General features: G+C 42.4%; 1 protein-coding gene across 1 annotated transcript in view; it reads right to left on the bottom strand.

The window, feature by feature from the left end:
* Positions 1 to 9,881: 9,881 nt before the first annotated feature.
* Positions 9,882 to 26,605, bottom strand: part of gfra4b (GDNF family receptor alpha 4b) — a 35,836-nt gene continuing 19,112 nt past the window's right edge. Inside the window, exons 2-8 of the mRNA XM_048230639.1 lie at positions 23,838 to 24,113; positions 23,109 to 23,189; positions 19,264 to 19,609; positions 17,153 to 17,262; positions 15,746 to 15,880; positions 12,652 to 12,815; positions 9,882 to 12,071 (exon numbers count right to left, since the gene is read on the bottom strand). Of these exons, the coding sequence (XP_048086596.1) occupies positions 11,922 to 12,071; positions 12,652 to 12,815; positions 15,746 to 15,880; positions 17,153 to 17,262; positions 19,264 to 19,609; positions 23,109 to 23,189; positions 23,838 to 24,113 (1,262 nt within the window). The 3' untranslated portion in view covers positions 9,882 to 11,921. The remainder of the gene's footprint in view (positions 12,072 to 12,651; positions 12,816 to 15,745; positions 15,881 to 17,152; positions 17,263 to 19,263; positions 19,610 to 23,108; positions 23,190 to 23,837; positions 24,114 to 26,605) is intronic.

Raw genomic sequence — 26,605 nt, 5'->3', positions numbered from 1 at the left:
TCACCCTCTTCTTTTGCGGTGCACACACGTTGAGTCTCTCGAGCACACTGCCAGCTGGCACAGACCGACCCCTCGCACGGGCTCTCAGAGGAACACTTGTGATAGGGGCCTCACCTCTCAAGTGCCACGACAGCTCCGCACCTGGGGAGCACTCACCAGGCCCATGTTTTAGAGTTATATTTAACCCCGCATGAGCTTTTGGAAAATCAGTTGCATAATGTTCCTTTTCTTCATGAAGCAATAAGCATTTGTTTTTCTTTTACTGAATCCCTTTACGGGCACCAACATTTTGACTCTGGTAATGGCTAGAGTATATTTAATTAAACCAGAATCAAAATTAAATTGGAAGAGCAATGAGGGATTCTGGGATTCTGGATTTGTTTGACTGGATTTGAACCTTGACCTTTGACATTTTGCTCATGACATTTCTTCATATGAGTGTGTGTGATTACATGGAAGGAACGGCTCTCCTATTGGAGCAGAAGGTTGCCATGGTTGCAGACGGACTAAGTGTTATCTCAGAAGTCTGCGCTTCTATATGCTGTGTAAGAGAATTATTAAATGAAAACACATGAGAGACTATTATGGCAACATCTTTAGTCCTGCTTTGTCTATAGACCCTTTCAACAATAAAAACAAAAACAATGCTTGAACGTTCTATTTGGGCCCCAATCTACTTCCTCTGCATTAAGATAACATATGGAATGTTAAAAAGGAAGTCTTGTGGGGCCAACTATGATGCTGATAATAGAACTCTCTTGAAAGGGTCCATAATCAGGTACCAACAGCAGATGCAGATGGACACCTCTCCAAAAACATGGAATATTCACTATATTATTTGAGCAGTAGGGGGCAATGTTTCAACAAGCAATGACTGAATACACTTCGAAACAAAACTCATTTTAGTTCACTTCTATCTCTCACTCAATCATGCACGTACGCACGCACACACACATACACACACACACACACACACACACACACACACACACACACACACACACACACACACACACACACACACTCGTATATCTGCATGCACATTGACACAAGCACATACACACAGACACACGCACGGGTTCACACACACACACACACACACACACACACACACACACACACACACACACACACACACACGCGCACACACACACACACACACACACACACACACACACACACACACACACACACACACACACACACACACACACACACACACAAGCACACACACACACAAAATATACAACAATACTCTCCCCTTGAACACATTTAATTGGATCGTCTGCTTGTGATTTGCTGCTTATATAGGTGGTGCCAGTTCTCCTTTCGTTGCTTGTTATTTAGATGAATCATCACGAGGCCTGGCTCCATATAGAGAAGCCCTACAGACACCACTCCCTACCTTCTCCTCTTTTAATTTCTGAACGCTGAACAAGCAGCCCTTTACCATCACAAGGAGAATGCTGGAGCCCATTCAGCGGCGTGTCCAGGCTTCATTGGACGATGAACAATATGACATTAAGCCAGTACGTGCAGCAGGGCTGTGAAACACTCTGCGAGCAATCTGAGAAATGTACATATTTGTTTGTGAGTATATGAGGCCTTGCTGGAGATAATACCCTGGTCAGTTGCTGAAAGAAACTTGACCAGCAGGTAAACTTACTTAAATGACAAGTTAATTGCTAGTATTGGGGGGTGGGATTGCATCTGAAGGACTTCTCTGATTGCCTTTTCATCCATTTGATTGCTAATTGCACCGAGGCACAGATTGCGGAGGCATACTGTGCGGGCTGAAGGAGCAACCTTGGGATAAGAGGTGATAGATTTTCATCCCTGCTAGGCACAACGGTTGAAACATTTACTTAAAAATGTCCTTTGATATAAGGTCAGCACCCGCAGAGATATTGAACACATGACTGAGGATAGGGTAAGTGGATGTCAATACAAAAAAAAAACTTTTTGTGCGCCTGGACAAGGCATATTCCAGGCCAACTGCAACGTTATATATAAAAACATTGATGCATCAATACCAGTTTCTAAAGGAATATGGTTCATTGCAAGTTCCCATTTTTATTCTATTCTCCACAGCAGTGTTTTAATAGATTTTAATCTGGTATGAAGAGTATAACATAGATCTAAAAGAAGGTCATAAAGATGTGCTTCTGTTATTGCGTATACTTGCATGGCTTGAGAGGCAAGAATAGAGTAATGTAATGGACAGATGCTGCAGACAGATATATGTATATGTATCTAGAGTAGTGAGATAGACAGGAGGTGGAGGAGTACATAATGTCATAGGATCAAACTGTGTGTGTCTATTTGCTAATGTGTATAGGGAAGAGACAAACATATGCACACACACAGTCATTCACACACACACGCACACACACACACACACACACACACACACACACACTGAGGCAACTGAGAGAAGAAAAGGGTGTCCTGTAGTGAATGCAATCACTTGACATAAACATGCGACTCCAAATGTAAATAAATACCTAAAACACAGAAACCTGCCTTTCCGTCTGTCCGCACTTACAACACAGACTTTTGAGATTTAACACCAGTGCTTAAACGGCAATGGCAAAAAATGAGAGACTCTTTTATCGAGCTGCCACAATAAACGATCCTTTTGTCAAAGGCCCGCGACAAAAAAAGAAGGTTTCAGGATTAATAGCTTAAAGAGCCACTGACAAGTGTGGCAATTTACCCTGAAGAGCCACTGACTGTGAGGGAAAAATCCCAGCTTTCATAATTTGACGGCATATTTTTTTTTATCAAAAAGCCATACGCTGCCAGGGCAGTGGCAGCCATTTATGGGTCTAAAACCATTTCCCCCCCCCCCCGCCTCATTTTTCGAGAGGGCTGTTGACATTCCTTGTCCCCCGTTTTGCTGTACAAGTTGGCCACAGAGAGCATTCCAATTAATGGTTACATAATGGGGGGGGCATTGTACAGCGAGCGACTTTTTTAACCTCTTATCTCAGTGTAATCAGGGCGTCTGTGGCGAGTGTCTCTGAGTTTGGAGAGTTCTCACCAGGAGCCCAGAGTGTTGCTATTTGCATCATCTATCTATTGATTTGTTGTGTTTCATTTCAACACGCATTGAGCGCTACAGTTGGAGTGACCTTGGTGAGGTATATGTCTGTCTATCTGTCTGTCTGTTGTTCATATTACTATAACACCATTCTTTGATGTGAATATGCCTACGGTCTACAGTGCAGCACATCATAGAGATGAACGTGGAGTAGCATTTTGAGTGGTCAGTCTAGTGTATGCTCTTGAAGAGCAGAAAGAACATTTAGGACATCAAACAGTGGAGGATAGCACATCACTGGCCATTTATACCAACAAAGTAGCATTTAGCATCTTACAGTAATTATTAATAATAATAAAATCAGTTAGGACCCACAAATGGACCACACAGGAGTAAAGATCTGCAGACAACCTGTTTACTATAAAGGTTGACATTGAATTGTGGTGAGAGAAAAAGTTCACTATTCTTCAACCTAGGGTCTATTTCTAGATGATAACTAGTGTAATTTGTATGCAGTCAATGCATTTACCTGGTTCTTCTTCCAGTTGTAATTGTCTTGAGTGGATATAGTCAGTACACGTCGATTACTGAACTCTCTGCCTTTAGTGTTCATTGACGATAGCTTGTGCCTCATTTGGTTTTCAACTTATGTCTCCACATAAGACTGTGGCAACCAGAAGGAGAACAAGGTAATGCACTGACTGCACAATCCATTTTGTACCCTTTATCTACCCTAACAAAGGTAGAAATACTTCAGTTTGTTTGCAGAGACCCTCTCCATGGTAGCATGGACATGGGTTACACTTAACTGGGATAGCCTGCCTGCCGAGACTTTATAGATCATCTGTTGAGATGCTCAGTATGTAAAACTGCTAATAAACAATTACTGAACATCCCCTTAATCAAACCCAATCCCTAACCTTACAAAATTGTACTCATTATCATCTAAAAATAGTTCCTAGGTTGAAGAATATGGAACTTCTCCTCGAAGGTTGATGTTACAGTAACTTTGGTCCAACATACCATGGCACTCACCTTTTCACCGATGAATCTGTATACTGCTACTGTCAGATTTAACTTCTTTGGCTGTTGTATTGGTTTAGAATGTCTCAGATGCGTTCAACAGTCAATTGTTTCCACCACTGTAACTTGCGTTGTGTTTGACTGCGCTGGTGATGGACTCGAAGACTTGGTGATGGTGGATGAAGCAGATTTATTTGCCTGCATGGGTCAGGAAATACAAGGGGCATGAAAACCTGGTCCACCTGCAGCAGTTTACCTTCTTCCTTTTTAGTGAGCTTTTGGAGTGAGCTGTGTTATTTAATTCAGTGAGTGATAGAGTGAATGGACAGGGATTATTTATTTAGTCATTATTTATTTAAAAATGAGTTTGTTGTTTTGGGAACCTTCTACTGCGCGGTGCCTAGGTTGTAGACCAATAGTCCAATAAAACAACCACCAACGGTGAAATTTCACCTTAAATCTGGCTAAATGTCCAACAGGTGTTGTAACCCTTGATAGAAGACTAGTATTGAGTTCCCAATAAAACTAATAGTCTTCATTTCAGTCTTGAGTCATTACATACAAAAGTCATTGAGTCATTACATACAAGTCATTACATACAAAATTGGTGAACTAGTTATCAAATTCTGTAGAATTGCAAAGAGCATATACAGTAAAACTGTGAAACGAACATATTCAGTGTCTTGTACTCACTTACTCCCCTAACTACAGCAATTTGTAACTTTACTGTTTTCAAATGGCTGTACAAGTAGTGTATGGTGCTGTCTTGAGCATTTTCAGGTAGTGTCACCGAGTTCTGACCTTTTTTTGCATGGGAAAACACTGAGAGCATAAACTGTCGTAATGAAAACATGACAAAGCCATTTGACTATCTTGTTCATAAACGATGGTGTCAAGACTTCTCATTTTGATGACACTGGCAGTTTCATTGACATAAAAAAAACTGTAACACAGGTATTATTTGTTTTATAGGCATTGTTCCAATGTTTCTGGACACACACACACACACACACACACACACACACACACACACACACACACACATACACACACACACAGGGTGCACGGTGCAAGCTTCTGGCTCTTTATAACCCAGTGCTTTGTGATTCAAATATATGAACAACATTTTACATATATATTTATGTATTCTTTCTACTACACCCTCAAGCAACAGCAGTGAGAGACTAAGAGGAATGATTCCCCCTTTCCCAGCCCCTTTATAAAGATGACTAAATACAAACAAACACACTTCAAGATCTAAGCTGCCAGAGCCATTGAAAGACACAGGCAGAGACAAGGGTCAGAAAAGATTTGAGAGGGAGTCATACCACAGGGGAAAGAATAATAGGCACAACAGCACAGAGATCACAAACAAATCCATCTACCCCATCAATCCCTCTTAACATATATGCACACCATACAATGCACATAAGAACACACAAATACAAACATAAGACACATAAGTGCATGACAAACATAAGTGCACGTGTCTCTTAAGTCATAAGTGCACAGAAAGAGAGAGAGAGAGAGAGTCAGCACACACACACAGAAAGAGAGGAAAAGAGTGATAGAGAGCACACACACACAAACACACACACACACACACAAAATGACTGTGTTTACAACACACGGTTGTTCAAACAGGCAGGTAATCCTATTTGTTACAGAACATTCCCTACTAAATCCCGGTATTGCTCTTGTTTTTGTTGTCACGGTATACAGCTCTCTGGGTTCCTATAATGGCCATGGTCAGCCATGGGAACACTGAGCTGAGTCTCCGGAAAACATCTAGTTTCCCCGGTGGACCAACTTTCACCAGGACATCTCCCCAAAATAACAATCTGTTGTGTTGCGCATAGGCCTCAGACTGCCCCAAGGAACCTTACGAAAAACTATTTTGGCAACCGGTATAATTTTTTAAATGAGTCTGAGAACTGGGGATTTCGACATTGTGAAATGTGATGGGTCATTGCTGAGAGATGCCGCTCAGTGGAGTTTAGTTGGGCAGATTCTGTTCGCAAGAGGGCACCTGTCTTGCCAGCAGCACATTATTTTTCCCTTTACAATTGAGGACGTTTTTTTTCAGAAAAAAAGTTTTCTTTGTCAAGTCTTTGAGTCAGGCAGCAGAAAATAAAATAATTGGCTCGATGGTTCAATCTTGAATTCTTTTTTCTTCTTCAATCTTGAATTTCATGGGCTTTTTTTTTTTCACATGCAGTGCCTCCAAACATAATGTGTTTGGTTCAAAATGCTTAAGTCACTTTTCATTTGTTTAAAAGATGAAAATAAAAACCTGTATTAATTTCATTTGCTCAAAAAATGTATTATCAGTTCCTATGTGAGACCAGCTATCACTGCTCATTCATCTTAAAAAGACCTCATAAGACATCAGCTGCTGCTCTGAAGGATGGATCAAAGAACTCAAAGAGATATTTTCTAAGTAGGAGGAATCAAAGAAGGCCACAAATGTTTTTTGCTCATTGCAGACCACTGCACGGACACAGTACCCTCTTTACAATTATGTACTGTCATTTTTTTGATCTATAATTTGGGTGGAAATTCATTTCTGATGAGAAGAGAATACAGTTCATTTTGTTCAACATTATTGTATGGACATGCACATGCTCATTTGAACAGGTCATAATTTTTATCTAATTACACTGCTACTATATACTGCATGAAAACAGCTATTATGCCTTTTTGCGTTTGAAAGGTCCAAGAAAGTTCAAAGATCCAGCATGCACATCCAAAAACGATGAATGCTGGGTGGTGCATGAGTCTGATGAAGGGCTAGGGCCCGAAACGTAACACGTAGTGATATACCATTAAAAAAAACGCTAAGGAGCAGATTCTGGTGTGTGGACTCATCGTTCTTATCCATGCCTTTGAAAGGTCCCCAGCTGCACCCAGGTGTACAACAGAAATAAACACGATGTCTGAAGGTTGATAAAGGCTGATGTCCTCATGTCTGCCCCTTTGTCACTTTTGCCATTATTCAGTGACATTTATAGACAACATCGTTCCATTCATTAAAGAAAGTGACATTTTTGATAGAAGCATTTGCTTTTGTCATAAATATTCATGCAAACACCAATTCTGCAAATCATGAGCATCACAACTGCTCCAGCTGCTGGCAAAACAGTCCTGCCTTGTGAATTGAAGTCCTGAAAAAAATACTGTGCTTTCAACATGTGGTAGTAAAAAGCTTCCAATCTATATTAGGCATGGGTTTCAATTCTCGCCATCAGCATGGTTCTCTATATAGTGAATATCAACACAGAATACCAATGTATAAAGAATTATTAAGATGGCCAACTAAAATGTGCATCCATATCAATAATGTTGATTAAAAAACTGTTTTCTGAGGTGTTAATGTAGTTCGCAATGTATATTGCACATACACATGCAGCTGTCCTGGTTTGCCTTTTTGTGTGTGTGCCTTTTGAATATGTGGGTAGGCCAGGGCCCTGCTTCAGAAAATGTGTGAGAACACTCAGAGGGGAAAAAAAAACACGTAAAAACTACACATCACATTTCACTTCTAAACAAGGCATTGCTCAGGTGTAAATAAGTGCAAAGAAAATTAAGTTGACACATTCCATGAACTCAGGGCCTCGGCTTTGTAGCAATGTTTACAACAATGAGCGAGAAATCGATCATAATTCTCTCTTGCAAACACAGGCTTTAGAAATAATAGAATGGCAAGGGCCGAGGAGGAGAGGCTGTTCAGAATACAGACGCCTCGGCTGGACACAGAATGCCCAGGCACTCGCTGCACGAGGGGGTGGGCACGAGCTTGGCCGCTACCGGTACACACCGCCAGTTTGGAATGCGTGGTGGAGGTCTACTTTGACGAAGGACCCAGCCACGCTGTTCAATTGCTTGTATTGATCGCAGGGCAGGATTTAAAATGGTTACCGTGAATGAACTTTTGGAAGAAATGGACCCTGGGGGGAGGAGAGAATGCCACCGTGGGGGGTGGCGCTCAGGCTGGCTGCTCGGCCGCCGCCGCTGACTGAGAAGAGAAGAAAAGATGTCTGGGGTGTCGAGGTGGGTGAGAAAGTGGATGGAGCGAGAGAGGCTGGTGGTGGTGGAGAGGAGAAGAGAATTAAGGTGACCTGGATGCGATGCAATTACGGTGACTTTCAGGACGTGAGTGCACCGAACTGTTATTGCAACTCACAACTTCACCGCAAAGTAAAAAAGACTGAAACTCCAGTTCACAGGCACACAGGTTCTCTCTCTCTGTCTCTCTCTTTCTTCTCTTTGTGTGTAAATAGTGGTGCTACGACTAGATAACAAAACAAGAACTACTTGAATGTGATGAGTGTAAAAATTAGTCAATCTGATACTTTAATAGGCAAGCTTTTTTGATGCTTTCATCTCTTATCTTCAAGGCATGTAATATACCACAGAAGATCTACTTGAGACTTCCTCAAAATGCCATCCTCATGCCTGACTAGCAAATCCGTTTTGCAGAGGCGAAAAGGACATTCATACTCATCAAGGTCAACTATTTTCACACAGAAAAGAGAGAGAGAACAGACATGGTTTTGTGGGTAGGAAACAGACGCACCATTATCTGGTCTCTAAAAAAGTTCACCTTGAAGTACTTTCTCCTATTCATTAATACAGGGCTGCATCAAAAGTGGCAGATCAAAGCCCTTGTCCTCCTCCAGTATCAACAGCCCTGTGTCCGTGGCAACAAATCTCTTAATGATGTCATAGTGTGAAATGCCCGTTGACCCTGGGGTTCGTGTAAAGAGATTCAAGCAGGGGCAAAAATGTTTATTTATTTATTTATTTATTTATTTTGCTAAGTTTGAACTCACAGACAAATCCCAGGAATAATTGCTCTGGGATAAAAGGCCTTAGAGCTAAATGGGATTCAGAGTAAGTGGAGAAAAGTAAGAGGAGGGGAAGTGGTCGTGGTCGAACCTATAGTTCTTGCACTGTCTGCTCCATGAATTTTTGCCAAAGCTCTGACCACGCTTTCCAGCTGTCCTCAAAAAGCCGCAAGGACACTGTCTAGACACTGTGCACGGTTCTTTCAGCTATTGTCCACCTCAGTTCCAACTGGTATCTAGCACAGACAAGACAGTATTCACAGAAACGGACAGAAAACAGACAGAATGCAGCAAGGGGTGGGAGCTTCAGTGTCTGTAGAATATCCCATGGCCCTACAAAATATAACAAAGGACCTCCGGATCCTCAAGCAGACATATATGAGACACATAAACGAATAAACACATCTTGAATAAACACATCTTGAAACACATTCCACATCTCCTATGTGTGGAATGAACCTTTAGATCAGAATCTGAAATACAGATGTGTTCACTTCCTAAGGTTCTTTCCCTGAGCGTTTGCTTAATTAGACCCATGTTTCTACAGTACAACTAAATGTGTAGATTGCACTAATTTCCTATTCACTACAGAATAACTGTAACATTTTTCGATCCAATTAGTGTAACTGATCATGTTCAGACATACTTAGCGGATGACGCACAGAACTGGATCATAAGACGTGAGGATATCATTTCAGTGTCCAGGCCAGGGAGGAAAATGGAATTCGCTCTGGGATATCATTTAAATGAAGTGCACTTACTGCACTAGATCACCACTTTTATACCGGCGGTCGTGCCACCTTTATTTACACAGGCGGCTTATCTGCAGCCTGCCCTTTTCAGGAAATGGAATTCTTGAGTGTAACATAAATACTTTGTTTTACAAAGGTAAAGCCAAAACTTAAAAAAAAAATACAGAATAAAAACATAATGACAACCATGCATTTCCGACCTGTGAAAGTCTGTTTTATCGCCATTAAATGTCAAAGTTAATATTATTCTCAAGACCTAAGTTCCGCATAAGAGTATAGTGCTTTCTGTTTACTGGATGCTATTGTTTAGACAGGGTTGTGGCAATAACACAGCAGCACAACAAAACACGGAGGCCAAATGCTTTGGGTGAAACTGTGGCATGTTCGTGGGCTGAAAAACTACAACACTTTGTTGCCTGGCAGGAGAATAAGTATAGAAGGTGTTACATTCATTGTATTCAATACTTCCAGCTCTTTCCAAAAAATGATATTACATTCAACATTAGTACTGAGTGTGTTTTGAAATAGAGACTTGGACTGACTGTGTGCATATGATTGATTACGTTTTATAGTATTGTTGAACTTCTATGGAGAAACTGCACCGAAATTATACCGTGGCAATGGCTAATTTGAGACACTTAGATCAATCTTTTTTTCCCAGGAGCTAGTCGTAATATGATTGATGTGCTATGACGTTTGTAGGGATTAAACTATCTGCAGCTCATTTAAGTCCTGTGAAGCAGATCTTTATAAACATGATTTTTCATTCTGGAGTGCAGATATAAATTGTGGTCATGCCAGTTATGTTTTCCAACTAGTGTGATCCAAAGAACTCTTGCCATTTCTTAACCTCTGTTTGATTTATCCAGCGGTAAACTGTTTATACTGACCTTGGAGCCAAAATTGCCATTACTCTTGCTGTCTGCAATTATCTTCAACGACTGGCTAAAGCTCTGTTGTTTTTGACAGAGACACTGCACGCTTTCACCAGGATCGTTCTGTTCTCTGATTACATCAATCCATCCATGCACAGCATTTTTTTTCTTGGCTGATGCAAAAAGTGAGCACTAAATGAACCAACAGCTTTTATTGGCAGTGATCGAAATGAATTGAGCAAAATAAGAACCCACAGCCATCCTATCAGTGGATGCAACATCACATCACAAACAAGAACAGAGCATCCCTGTTAGGCCCCGGCCGGCGCGGTGCCTCGCCGACAGCCCTGGACGCCATGTCAAACCACCGCCCATCACGGCCACTTATACCAATCCCACAGTTGGCAAATGACAAAGTTGGCGACTGAGAAAGAGTTGATTGAAGGAGAACCAAGAACGCTTCTGCTTGGTCAATGTCCTTTGGATGCGAGATGTCTTTTTGGAGAGAATGAGCACACCAGACGTTAGCTTTTGAAAGGTGAAGTCAATGGTCCAGACCCAAACCCCATCCTGGTCCCTGGAACATAGATAGCATGTGGTATTCCCAGCTCTCCAGAGGTGCACTTGGAATGATCACAACGTTGGCACGTGTTCGCCTCTCTGAAATGAGTTTTGGAGAGCCATTTTGTTCACCTCCGACTCAACGACTTCACCATTTGCTATTGATCCAAAATAACCCACTCCCCCTGCTCATCCTCCTCCTCCTCAGTCAAGCTGAACTGAATGATATTAAATCTCCATTTCCTCAGGGGTCCTTTTCCAAGCAGTTTAAGTGATGCATGAGAAGCCTTAGGCAGAGGGTATCAGCACGGCCTGGCCATCTTCCATTGATTTTTGTACCTCTGTCTGTCTAGTTATACAGGCCTTAATAGAAACCTATTCCGTTTCCATGCTTCTAAAGGCAGTTTCCTTTGCAGTGGACACAATGATGAATTCGGATGACTCTGAAACCAGGGAATATTCACATACATTAAACGTTTCTCATGGCTACATGACAGCATTGTACTGTACATATATACACCGTGATGCAAATGGCCTCCTCATCCATGTTCACATCTCAATTTAACTATACATCGTCCTTTATAAAAAGTGCCCGTTTGCCACGACGTCAATGTCCGAAACTCTTCAGTGAGGTTCGAGATCAGCTGGTCCACAGGAACAAAAATGTAACACAATGACTTTGCCTGTGCCCCTGTGGCCAGTCCTCTACAGAAGGTCCTTTCAGTTGTTTTATGTTTGTTTGTTTGTTTGTTTGTTTGTTTGTTGTACAGAGCCCAGCCCGCTGTGTGTGTGTAAATGTATCAGGCGTCCATGATATCCTTCACTGATCGTAGCAGAAGAGCAGTAGGAGGAGGAGGAGACTCCAGGGGGGGAGGGGTGGGGAGAGGGCAGGGGGCAGGGGGCTGGCAGACTTGGGCTGGGTGCTGGAGGGACCTGTGGTGTCACCCCAGAGCCTGTCATTCAGGGTGGCCTGGGGAGAGGGGGGAAAAAACACACACAAACAAACACAAAGAAGTTTTATGTACACAGTGCTCTGCAAGAATAGAGTTTAAATGGAGTAGAGGGGGGTGGAGAGAGAATGGCTTTTGTCATGTGTATGAAAGAATCAGCTCTGGGAAAAAAATAAGAGACCACTCCACATCTTTCTGATGTCATCATACGGTTGCTGAGTGACATTCAAATGAGTTGACGGTCATATTCAAAATTGCAGTGGTCTCTTAATATTGAATGTCAGTCAACTCATTCGAACGTCACTCAGCAACTGTAGGATGAGAAAGATGTGCAGTGGTCTCTTAATTTTTTTTCCAAAGCTGTATAATTCATACACTAAAGGGCCAAAGTTTAGGGTTATTAGAGCAGGCACTATCATGAAGGATGAAAAAAAAACACAAACACACACAAAGCCATATTTCAATCAGAAATGTGTGGCCAAGATCAAGGCCCCAGGACACAATAAGGTCTACCTGCCATCAAGATGTTCATCATTAGATTGAATATTCCTACACTATTCACATTCACCCCCCCCACACACACACACACACACATCATACCTGTGTGGGTATCAGTGGACTCATTAAATTCTCTTCGGTTTCCATGGAAACAAATGCCGGAGTGGTGCCATAGTCTGACCAGCTGGTGACGTGGCTGGGCTGTCCTGGCTGACTCGGGGTTGGCGTCGGGTCCATGCCATTCTCGAAAGTGTGAAGAGCATTACCTGTTAGTGGGAGAGGAGGGAGGAGAATAAAGCGTGTTGGGTCAGGGCATGGTGTTCTTGTGAGAAGGGTCTTTGGACTCACGACTTTATTTGGCACAAACACTGCTGTTCCTGTTCCAGAGCTGTCCCCTGTTGGCCCCCAGCCTAATGGATATATATATATATATATATCTCTCTATCTCTCTCTCTCTCTCTCTCTCTCATAAATAATATATATATATATATATATATATATATATATATATATATATATATATATATATATATATATTTCCTCTGTCCCCATCTTTTTTCCTCCATCTAAAATAATATATATATATATTTCCCCTCTCCTCTCCTAATCTTGCTTTCCCCCTCTGTCTCTCTGTCCCTCTCTCTCTCTCTCTCTCTCTCTTTCTCTATCTCTCTTCCCTCTATCTCTCTGTCTTGTGGATTCCTCAGACGCCTTGCTTGTTAGAAATCACAACGAGAGACTTCTGAGGTGGTATCGAGAGGCAGACGTGTTGGCACAGCAACTCAGTATTCCCCTCAGCATCCCCATCCCACCCCACCCCCCACCTCCCAGAGCCTGCACCTGTCGCTCCATGCGCTCTCATTAACCCGCCGACAAGTCGCCACAGCCAAACACGCGTCTCAGACTCACTCAGTCCCTCCTTTGTTACCGAGCGTCCAGATGAGCTGGCTGCCCAAGGTCTCGGACAGCTAATACCCTCTCTCTCTCTCTCTCTCTCTCTCTCTCTCTCTCTCTGTCTTTCTCAGCAGGCATGGGAGACAGAGAGACAGAGAGAGGGAGGAGAATTTAGATTTAAGAATACATGTTTAAGTTTTCGTTAAACATGGATTTAGTTACTATTTTTTTTTTAAATATAAGTTTTCTTTCTTTTAGTTTAGATAAGTTTCCTTTCTTTGACCCCCCTTAAAACAAATATTGTATATGTTTGTATTGTCATGTTACTGCTTTGGCAACACTATTTTCTGAGTCATGCCAATAAAGCACATTTGAATTTGAATTTGAGAGACAGACAGAGAGAGGGCACGAGAGAGAGAAAGAGAGAGAGAGGGAGGAGAGAGAGATAGAAAGAGGGAGGGAGGGAGGGAGGGAGGGATGGGGGGAGCTGCCTGTTCAAACATGTCGGAGTAAAACACTGTGACAAAAGTCAATAATAAGGATGATTCATTATTCATCACATAGAAAGGCCATCCAGAAGATTGGAGCTCGGATGGAGAGCCATAAATCTGAGGCAGCGGAGAGCTTTTGAATTGCCAAGCTGCCGCCCCTACACCTTTCCACGTACATGCTCTCTCTCTCTCTCTCACACACACACACACACACACACACACACACACACACACACACTCAGCAACACATCTACCTACCCACTACCCACCCTTCGCCACACTCATCCCCCTGTCTACCGACGCACACAGATGCAAAGGTGAAGTTGAACGCAAGGTCTAGGTGAACCTGAAGCACCACACTCCATCTGCCATCTGTTGGCGATCGTGACAGACAATTTCTTCATAAAAGTCTCTGCACTTCAGCTTAGAACTCTTCTCTACATGGAAAGCAGAGAGAAAACAAGTGATAAAAGAAACTGCTGCCTTTTCGATAAATACATTGCGGTAAGCTGTGAAGCACATGTGAACGTCTGCTGAGTCCATCATGTTACCGAGTGGGTAATTCTATTTGCACGCATGCAGAGGAATAAGCAGACCCACTACTGTTATTCTCTCTGTTCAGAGGAATAAGCAGACCCACTACTGTTATTCTCTCTGTTCAGAGGAATAAGCAGACCCACTACTGTTATTCTCTCTGTTCAGAGGAATAAGCAGACCCACTACTGTTATTCTCTAAACTAAAATCTACATTAAAGCTGAAATTGAGAGTGAAAGAGAGAAAAGGGAAACAGAACAGACCCAGATTCTGTTGTTAGCATCTGATTCTGACCCAAAGTTCTGTTGTTAGCATCTGATTCTGACCCAAAGTTCTGTTGTTAGCATCTGATTCTGACCCAAAGTTCTGTTGTTAGCATCTGATTCATACCCAAAGTTCTGTTGTTAGCATCTGATTCTGACCCAAAGTTCTGTTGTTAGCATCTGATTCATACCCAAAGTTCTGCCAGTGTGTAAGCTCACTTCAAAAACCCCAGCCTCCCCAAAGCACCTTGTTATCCATGGATAGCCATGGATATGCCGGCTGTGCCCTGTGTCTTAGAGAGATCCACATAAGCAATGAAATGTATGCAGTTTTTAATCCCAGCCTCCCAGTACAGCTACTCTTGTCTCTGCTATAGCTCATTTCCGTCAATGCAAATGTGAGTGTTAAAACAGAAAAACCCATCACTTTCCCCCTGAGAGCTTAAAGTAAAAGTAAATAGGTACTTTCCAGCCAAGCAGCTCATTAAACAAACACCAAGTTACGGTGACTACTCTTGAGGTTTAATGTAGGCAGAATCACCAAGGTTATTCTGAAACGATTACAAAAGCAATCTTTTGCTGGCAAGAGCCACTGTTATGTGTGGATGAAGCACATTTTTCACATGATAGCGTTTCTCGTCGCCTGAGCGGAAACTCTCGATCAGTGGTACTGGCGAGACCAAAGAGCCCAGTCCTTCCAGACAGAAAAAAACGAACAAACAGAACAAAAACAAATCCCCCAACAATATGTAGATTTTCTATTTATATGTGCAGCAACAACTAAATGCACATAGCTTTGAAGCAAACACAAAGACAAATAAACAAAAAACATCTGTCTGATCACAAGCAAACAATAACAAATCAGTCTTACAAATATATCTAAAAAAAAAGAACAACGTTGCCTAATGTGACATTTTCATCAACCCCTGTGGGTACATTTTCTATCAAACACAGACAGAGACTTTAGCATTCTGTCCTACTGCTGCTAATGAGAAAAAGCCATGTATGCTTACTCAGGCAGATGTTGTTGGTGAAAAAGCCTAGGAAGCGTGCGCACTCCTCCTTCTGGTTTCCGCTGGACGCACAGGTGCACCATGGGGCCACACTGGACGTGGAGTTGTCCACGTAGTTGGGCGTCACCGGGCTCCCTGTCAAAGTTGAGGTAAATGAGGCATGAAGACAACGATATAACACCTTCCTCCAAGCATTCACCCAACCATGCACTGTCCGGGCACTGAAATAGAAATTTATGAAGCCTTCATGGTTAATCCCTGTAGACATGGTGAGGGAAGAGTGTGGTGGTATATTGTTTGGGAAATAAACAGAAGGTAATGAAAATATGTAATAACGTTTGGCTGACAAATATCCCGTAATTTTGTGACTGTGGCTTGTGGTTTGAATGGGCTAGTGAAGATTTCGCAGATGTCCACCCCCCCACCCCCCCGTTGTTTAAAATGTGAAGAGAGAAATATGGAGGATAATTTTTACAGTCATACATCTCCATAATACAAACATACAGCACAGAGGTCCCCCTGATGCAACGTGGCATTCAATTCATGCAATGAGCCTAAGGCTTTCAGACAGAGGAATGATGCTTCTATTTGAAACATCTATTTCAACATTGTCAAGTTTTAGCCTCCTGTGTCCTCCTCTTCCCCCAGTTTGAGAAATTGGTTTGAAAGTAGCATCCTCTCAGAAGGCAAACAGCTATATTTGTTTGAGCTGAGGGCGACACTTTGGTGTGGACACCTTGGAAGAACATTTTGCATTCCTGGTGCGATTGTAGTGAGCATAAGAGAGAGAAAGGGGTCATTTATAGAAGCTGGGTATAAAACTTAGAGCATTTCAGCACTGCAGGCATCAAAGACATTTTACAAGCAGGAAAAACATATCCTTTGTTTTTCAATACCCACATACCCAGACTCCATTTTAGACTTTTTTCAACTCTGAGACAAGACAAATACATGCTACACACACACACACACACATACACACACACACACACACACACACACACACACACACACACACACACACACACACACACACACACACACACACACACACACACACGCGCGCGAACACACAAACTCCATATCCCCTCCTTTTCAATCCCAGCTCATTTTCTTCATTTCATCTCTCTCTCTCTCCCTCTTTGCACTTTTCTTCTCTCTCTCTCTCTCTCTTTACACTTCTCTTCTCTCTCTCTTCCTCCCTCTCTCTCTCTCTTTACACTTCTCTTCTCTCCCTCCCTCTCTCTCTCTCTCTCTCTCTCTCTCTCTCTCTTTACACTTCTCTTCTCTCCCTCTCTCTCTCTCTCTCTCTGCACTTCTCTCCTCCCTCTTCCCATTTCTGATTCCAGAGCACCTTACAGCACCACATCTGTTCTCTGCTCTGTCTCCGCTCCTCTCTGCACCCACCGATCAGTCCGGTGTAGGCGATGAGACAGGCCGCGTGACTCCCCTGCTTGCAGCCGCTGGCGGACTGCTCGTCCGGCTGGCAGTCGTACTGGAACTGGGCCAAGCGGGACCTGTGGGGGGAGATGGACAGAGAGACACACTGCTCATACTGGGTCAAGGCAAGGACCAGGGATTTTTATTATTCAAGTATAAGACTTACAGGCAACGCTACCTTGCCTAACTCTGACCCTAGCCCTAACCCTAACTCTGACCCTAACCCTGACCCTAACCCTAACCCTGGCACTTTCCAGGCAGCGCTACCTTGAAGTCGACAGTGGAGGCCCAAACGGCCATATATCTCTTTAGTTTTATAGGACAGTGAACAGACTGAGAGAGAGAGAGAGAGAGAGAGAGAGAGAGAGAGAGAGAAATGACCCGGCTCAAACCCAGGTTACCGTGGGCCATACCTGTCAACACTCCCGTTTTTTCCCGGGTTTTTCCCGTATTTCAAGGTCATCTCCCAGCACCCTCCCGTTTTGTTATTTCTCCCAGAAAACTCCCGTAATTTGCATGGCCATCAAACTTCATTTTAAAATCATTGATCCATTCAGGTTGCCAGATTGTGAATGAAATACACCCTACACATACACGATCACTTATTTTCAATTTCAACCGTTTTGTCATAGGCTAAAACCTGGCAACTCAAAACCCAAATAAGGAAGCGGGTGCCAACTGCGCAGCCTGAGTCTCGTCGTAAGCAAGCGGGCTAGTTGAATGGCCTACTCCAGAACTAGCTGTTGTGAAATTGTTGGGAATTTAATTGATTAACACATCACATAAACTGTTATTGAGTGTTGTTGATACACTGAACTTGTTCCCTCGGAACCAAATCTGACAGCAAGCAGCTTTGGAGTTTTGGAAGTAGGCTACAGGCAGGCAGCTGGTGGATACATACAGCAACTGGCATGTGTAAGGTAATGGTAAGGTAAAAGCAACGACCGAAATGCAGTGTTAAAACACGTGTATTAAACGTATTAAATATGCAAACACAGATCCGGTATAAACACTGCCCCGAAAAAAAATCTCCCGTTTTTGGAAAGCTAAATGTGGACAGGTATGCCGTGGGCACTTGGCATGGGCCAGAGATGTGCAGAAACCGTGATGGGGTAGGGGGGTGGGGGGGTCTAACAATGGAAGAGAGCGATCAAGATAACGAACAAGACAATTCACACACAGGTACAAACAATGTATTGCATAAGAGCTTTGACTGTTATATGAGACAGAACTCATGACTCAAATTAGACAGAACCTGCAAGGGTCCCAATTATTCTGTCGTCAAAGTGTTCGTCGCAGTGATATTTTGGGAGGAGTTTCAGGTGAGCTGTCAATAAGCAGATGCCGGCGTATTCCTTGGCTTCATATCATTAGTGTGACCCTTGGGCTGACAGGGAGTACAAATAATGGTGCCAACCAAAACCTGTAGGGCAACTAATGGGCTGCGAAACCTTATAGGCCTACCGGAGAAATCTGTGACAGTCATGCTGCTGCCATCACATATTCAACACAAGCCCTTCAGTCGTGACAGAAAACATTTCCCCCCAAAAAACGTTGTTTTCTTTCCTTTCATGGGCGTAAGGCTCAGACAATGATAAATGAGTCCCTCTCTAAGATGAGGGCCAAGGCCAAGCAGTTTGATCTGCACTTTAAATGTGTTATTATTTAGCATAGAGCTGAACTTGATGCGACTGACCTTGCATTGTTTTTGTGAATAAACTAACTAAATGATCCATGTTTGTTTAGCATAATCAATGTTCCCATAAACTTCCCTCCTACTTTCACCTTTTGTTTTGATGGCCTTTGCGTCTACTCAGCCGCTGTCTGACTCAGGAGAGACACCAGACACGTACCGGAAGTGTTCCGGTCACGATTGCATGCTTCAACAATTAGCTTCTACTACATTCAATGGAACTGATTACACCAGACATAATAGTTGCACGTACGTTCAAAAAAATCTGACTAGTCTTCTAAAGCTATTTTTACACTCCGTGAACAGTGCACTTCAACTGTCCACCTGGTGTGGCCCAGCTGACTAACCCCAACACGGGCAAGGATGGACGGACGGGCAGACTGACCTGCAGACATAATCGGCGTTGCAGGCCCTCATCTGCGCCAGACAGTTGGGCCTCTCCTCGCCTTCGTAGGAGCAGCTGGGCACGACGGTCTGGCGGCGGCGCTCTGCGCACGCCGTGTCGCTGCACGGGCAGAAGAGCAGCCGGTGCGTGTACTCGGCGGGCACGCGGTCGAAGAAGCGCCGCAGCGCCTTGTGGCACTTGGGCTTGTTGCAGAGGCCTGAGCGCGACGAGGGCTTGATGCAGGCCGATACGTACTCGGTGCGCAGCCGCTGGCACACGTCGTCCACGTTGCACGCCTTGGCCGCATCCAGGCAGCGGTTCACCGCCACCATGCCGACCTCGGAATCTGTTGTTAATGTTGGAGCAGAGCAAGAGAGAAGACTCAGGCAACATGTAATGAGATGACCTATACAAAAAAATACTGAAGCATGCAATAATCAACCAGTATGAAGTTGTAAATATACAGTATTAAGTATGCAGTAAACAAACAAACCAATCCTTTGTGCTATAGATTGTGGATTTCCTGCTGTACATTGGCTGATCAAAAATCAAACCTAAAAAACTTGAGGCAGGATAAACAGCAATGCACTATTAGCAGGCTCCAGTTGCAAACATACTATATGTTGTACCTGGGATCTATTAAGGTACAACATGTGCTGCCAGTTGCTTGAATGTCCCAACAAAGAACAATAGCTGAACAAAAAAATATATCAACAAAGCAGCCAACAAAGAACATGCTTCTAAACCCTGATGATGTGGGCTCTAAGCAATTTTACAAAATGCCAAATAAAACATGACAGAAACTGTGTTCCGCTACTCTACTTGTTTTGGAACATCAACGAACACCACTAACCACTCGGTGAGTTGCACAGTTTTGAAAACGAATGTTAAGGGTTGTTTTAGGACATGTTTGTGCATGCCTGTAGGCAGCCACTCTGAAGTAGTCAAAGGCGATTCAAAACGAGTCAGAAAAGTCGAGACAGAATCGTTTCGGTGTCCACCACTCTAGTTCATCCAAAACAAACCAGAAAAGGGACTCAAAGTGCTAAATACCGGAATTTTCCCTTAAGAAGGTGAGGTGGGGTGTTTCTTGTAGCTGTATGCATTTTTGGACATTATATTGAAAGAGGTTTGTTCTGCTTATCAGTATAACTCTATGGAATTCTAAAACTTTGAAGCTCAATATCTCAGAAATACTCAGAATGAAGATAGAACCTTATAATTCTAAGTGGAAAAAAAGCTAGCTTGATTGGCCAACCAAAGAACCAAAGCATACACAAGCAGCTTGTATATGCTTTGGACAGGATTCTCTTGCAAGTGCTTATGCCCTAAATAAACACATGCCTTTATAAGCATAAATATGAATACATAGATGATAAACTGATACCCAGGTCACTGTTTAATCCTTCAAAAGATTCCATTTAGTGCATGTTCATTATGGGCAGTCAAGCGTTAGTGTTTTTAAATGCCTTTAAGATTAAATAGCCTTTAGAAGCTAAATTATAACTTAATTTAAATGTTCATTGGCATTAGAAATTAATTTATATATACAGTACAAGCTTCAGAGTAACAATTGGCAACAGCTAAACAGCATATCAGATCTATTCCTCAAACTTCGTGACCTTAGGTGATTATGTAATGTCTAAGCAGCTGATAAACTCTTCCTCATGTGTATCAATGGCGGGTGACTACACATTTTCTTGCAGTAACTAAGTACATTTACACAAGTGCTGTACTTATGTAGCCTGCGATTATGTGGTACTTTACTTGAGTATTTCCAATCCAGGCCACTCTACTTCCCCTCCATTACATTTCAGATGGAAATATTGTACTCTAAACTCCATTAAAATTGGACAGCTTTAGTTACAAGTTACCTTCTAGCTGACATTTTTACCCACTGGATAATATTGGACGTTTTTAAAGTAGCCTACAACTTTTTAAATTGCTGAACATCAAACACCAACCTTTTTACTTCTGACGTCTTATTAAAAACAGTCTGTTGTCAGGGCCGCATCAGATGTCTGTGAGTTGTTAACAGCTCCACTGAATAGGCTAATACTTTCCCCCTACACAAACGGTTTCATTTCAGCCGTAGATGTTCAAATTACCCAATATGTCACAAATTATAAAAGATTTAAGAAAAAATCCTAAAACTGAAAAAAAAAAGATTTGTGTTTCTTCTTTCTGCTCTCATTAATCATCTCACAGATCTCACATCTCCCATCAGATTTACCAGATGTCTCTCTATTTATAAAACTGTAAATAAAGTAGTTTAGACTCGTTCTAAGTTGAGCAGCTTCAACAACTAGATGACCGCCGCCCAGTCCTGCACATTCTCTCCGCAAAAATAAATCATGCTTGTCAATTTGTCTCCATGTCCTACTCCAGCCCCTACTCTTGCAACTTTTGTGTATGTAAATGAGTGTGTGCAAAGTGTGGGTTTGTTTTTGTGTGTATATGTGCTTCTCTGTGTGTGTGTGTGTGTGTATGTGTTCGCCTGTGAGTGTGTATGTGGGGGTAATGGGGTGTGGGTGTGTGTGTGTTTATGTGTGTGTGCTTATCTGTCTGTGTGTGTGTGTGTGTGTGTGTGTGTGTGTGTGTGTGTGTGTGTGTGCTTCTCTGTGTGTGCATAGTGTGTGTGGGTGTGTTTGTATGTGTGTGTGTGTGTGTGTGTGTGTGTGTGTGTGTGTGTGTGTGTGTGTGTGTGTGTGTGTGTGTGTGTGTGTGTGAGAGAGTGCGTGTGTGTGTGTGTGTGCGTGTTTATGTGTATCTGTATCTGTACGTGCCTGTGTGTGCATGTGTGTGAGTGTGTGCGTTCCTGTGTCTTTATATGTATGTGTGTTTATGTGTGCGTGTGTATGTGTGTATGTGCGTCCGTTTGTGCATGTGTGTGCATGCGTGTGTGTGTTTATATGTGTATGTGTGCGTGCCTGTGTGTGTAGCTGATATAGCCCCCCATGAACGGAATCATCTAAGGATATCATATAATAAAAAAGTCAGTGGGACCCAAGAAGTACTCTACATTCATACTTTAACTACATTAGCTGTTAACACTATATTGTACTTAAGTATTAAGAATTGTTCATGCCTTAATGTCTGTATTTACAATGACCTGAATACTCCTACAGAATCAGGAGCCTGGTGGTTGTTTACAATAAAAAACAAATTGAAATTGCTACAGTAAATAAATCAACATAGGCTAGCCAAGAAATTATATTTGGGCATGTTATGTTAGAACGTCAAAAAAGAAATAGGTAAAAGAGAAATAAATGCCTCCAAATCACAATTTATTGATTAAAGCTATCAGGGGGACACACTCAAAGGCAGGAGGAAATGAAAATAAGCATTACATCTCCCCACGCCTCTCCAGGTCTATTTTCCGAGAGGGCAGAGGATATTTCTGTGGAGCCTCTCTGGCCGCCTGATGCGAACATGGAGATCACGCACGGGGGTAAATAAAATCTGAGAATAATTTTGACCAACAACAATCTGAGGAGGAAATTGCAAAGGCAAACAAACAAGCAGGCCCAGGAGAGGGCCTATAGTCATTCCACTCCAGCACAGAGAGGACTGCGTTAAATTTAGCCTCCAAATTAAATGCAGGATCCGATGCCCAGAAACAAACACATCCTTTTAAATGAGCTTAATTGTGCTCAGACATGTGCCGATACTTTCATTTGCCAATGCAAGCCTGCGGGATAAATAGTGAAATCTTTTCCGCCTTGGGGCTAGCCCCGAGTCAACTTGAGAATTAAAGGTTGACCAAAATATAGGGGCTTTTTTTAAGAGAAAAAGGGGGAAAAAGTTAAGTCCTCATAGTTTTTTGGTGGTGTGTGGCGAGATACCTGCAGCGATGGACGCCAGGCGCACATAGTCATAACCCTTCTGCACGGCCTCGTAGGGATAGCTCTCCACCAGGTTGAGTCCTGAGAGAAAGAGAGAGAGAGAGAAATAGAAAGAGAGAGAGAGAGAGAGAGAGTTATGGTTAAGGTTGCAGCTGAATGCCATTCTAACAGCTGTCATTAAAAGATAAAGCAGGCAGAAACACCTCTGGCTATTGCTGGGGCTGCAGTTTAATTTACGGTCGAACAAAACGGTGACAACCATGGAACTGAAACCTGGAAATGAAATCCTTCCCCTGCTGGCCAACTGGGAGCTTCCCTGAGTCTAGGTGAAGCTCTGTTGGATCTTATACATCAGCATGCATTGAGATGCATCTATATAGGATCTCCTGAAACTGAAAAGCCTAAGAACCACCTTCCACACAGACTGTAAATCACTTCAAATATGCATTCATCCCCTTGTCCTTAAAGCATGTGCTCTATGAAAAAGATGACTGAATTAAATTCTCTGTAAAAATCATAGCCTAACATTCCAAGCCTTTTCCAGACTTTTCTTCAATTGATCTGACCCTTGATCATTGACGTTCTTGCACACTGTCAGATTTTGTGTATTTACTACTTTGAGCAAGAGTTTTTTCAAGAGTTAAAATTCATAATTCCATATTTTTCCAGACCTGCAACAGGCAAGCAGAGCCAGGCTATTTTAAAAACGAAAAAAATAAAAAAAATCACCGTGAATGCCCGACTGATGGAGACTCCAGTAGATGCTCAAACAGTTCTTCTCCTTCTTCATGCCCCGTCGGCACTGGCAGCCATGCAGCGGGCTCGAGAGCAGCGCTGACACAGCGTTGGCACACTGGCTGCGGGCGCCGGGGCCCAGCTTCATGCTGCCGTTGCCGGCCACACACTGGCGTAGCGTGCGCAGGCGTGGGCTGCACGTCTCGTCACTGGAGCAGGAGTCCCCCGCCAGCAGGCAGTCCGTCCCAGCAGACAGGGCCTCCTGCAGGGCTGTAGGCAGAGGGGTGGACATCAGCAGCAGCAACAGGAGAGGGGCAACAGAACAGGTGGCACATGGTGGACAAACTCAAAAGCTAACTGATTAATTAATTACCTGCTAACTGATTAATTAATTAACTTCCTAACTTATTACCTTACTACCCAACTGATTTACAGACTGACTGACAACCTAATTAACTGTCTGACTGACTATGTAATTAACTGACTGATTCATTAATTAATGAACTAACTAACTAATCAATCAACTGACTAACTATCTAATTAAGTGACAGGCATAATGATTAACTAACTAACTAACTAATCAACTGACTAACTGACAATGTGCATAAATATTTCTACATGCTCAAGAGGCACACCAATCCAACAAGTTGTCATGTAGAGCAATCTGATTCCTGTCGTTAGATTTGAATGTTCTATGAGGTAACCATTATAAAGGCAGATAAGGATTAGAACCAGATTTTTGTTTCAAAGACTAGACCAATGTTAAACAAGAATCTCATTTTCTGCCATTTTGTGCCATGCTTAAGCAGGAAATCTAACAATGTACAACAACCTACTGTATAAAGGGATCAAAGAGAATGAATGCCCATTTATATCTTTCAGTTTCTTTGTCTCTCCTTTTAAACAAATTCTCAAACTGCAAAAGATACTTGCTTTGAAAAGTATCTCAAAGATGTTTGCTCAGCCAGTGGATGTCTTAGGGCAAAATAGTTTGTGTTTAATTTAGAACTGAAAGGTTTACAGAAACACATATGCCCCAAAATGCAAGAGACATAACTGGTAAAAATTACGCACAAGCTGCACCTCAGTCAATCAGCCTTGGAATTTAATTGCAACAGACAATGGCTCATGGGCAGATTTAAACAAGGAAGTACAAGATAATTCCAAGCGGTAACAGTTTTATGCCAGTTATGTGCCTTTGCTCTGGAGTCCCAAACTTATTTTTTCTGGACTGAGCAAATATTTAGACATACCCCTCCCCATAAAGCATACACAGCAATACTCCAAAACAGAACGACTGAGTAGAATTCAACGACTACATTTCCTCCCTTTCTTCTTTTTGCCTCACATGTTTGTGTTCTACCATGCTTGGCCAGAATGGCTCAATGGGTTAAGAAAAAGCATGGAGAGTGATATGTTGCAATCAAGACATCACAGAAATGCTGGGAACTTTTCAGACGTGTGAATACCCCAGTGGAGGTGGTGTGTGTCTCATGCTCATACACCAATAATCAGATGATGACAGATGACAGAATTACATTTCTTCTTATCTCCTACTCAGGTGTTTCAGGGTCTGGGCAGGATTTGAAGGAGGAGAGGGACGGGTTAGGATGGCGGTAAAATTTCCTCTGTGAAGGTTGGCTGGCCAACTACATAATGCATTACATTATTTTACACTTAAATTCCGTGGAGCATATTGATGAAGGATTCAGATCCCATTTATCAGGACACATTCTCTTCCTTTTTTAAAAAAAACAAACTTACTCAGCTGGCACCTGTTTGCAGCTCAGAGACTGATTAAAGTTGTCTTTTGGAAAGGACGGGTTGGCTAGGACGAGTTGTCATACCAACATGCATCCATCCATGCACCAATAAGCAAGCCCCTATCTCCCTATCTCTAGATAGGGACTTGCTTATTGGTGATTTAAATACAAAACTGCCCTTGTCTGGGTTGTAAGATGTGCATATGTGACATGCACACTGCACTAGATGCACACTGTGACAAGATCCTTTGGCAGCTTATACCAAAACAGTTGCAGTAATAAAGATTTCCCTTCATTTCAGGTGCAATCACTGTCACATGGCTTACGGTATGTGGATGGTATGCAATGCATTAACCAGATGCTTGTCAATAGTGAGATTAATCTAGCTATATGTACATCCACCTATGTGTATAACTGAACAAAACAGTAAAAAGATGAGTCTTTCACAGAGACAGCAGCCAGACCAGAAAATTAACTCATCAAAACCAGAAGACTGGTGATGCACATGCAACGAGTCTTCTTTCATGAATAGGCTACTGGACATTCTGAAGTAAATCATTTATAGACATTTATTGTTGAGATAATCCATTCCCCTAATAAACTAGTTATTAAAGTAGTTTCCTGTGTATTAGCCACATTTGTGTATAAACCGCAGGACAGTGTTTTATGCAAGTTAAAAAAAAAACATATTAATACCATATTAACTACCCCTGTGTATTACAGTAACCTCAAAGCTGAAGAAACTTTGCAAAATCAATGTATAAACCTAGGCTAATAGTTGTGAAATGACTGTACATTCATACGTATAGCTCATTATGCGTTATGAGTTTTCTAAGAGGGTGGTACAGCATGTCCAGCTGAAAGCTTTTTTGACACAATACGCAACATAACAAATCTGTTCAAACCAAATGGGGTGCTACATCAATTCCACTCTTGAGACTAGCACTACAACCATCAATGAGCACCACCTTCATTGCCTTTTTAAAATGCCTTTTTTCT

Source organism: Alosa alosa, chromosome 21, assembly GCF_017589495.1.
Source record: "Alosa alosa isolate M-15738 ecotype Scorff River chromosome 21, AALO_Geno_1.1, whole genome shotgun sequence".
Taxonomy (NCBI): domain Eukaryota; kingdom Metazoa; phylum Chordata; class Actinopteri; order Clupeiformes; family Clupeidae; genus Alosa; species Alosa alosa.
Note: the sequence above shows the minus strand (reverse complement) of the source record. Positions and strands in the feature narration are given on the sequence as shown.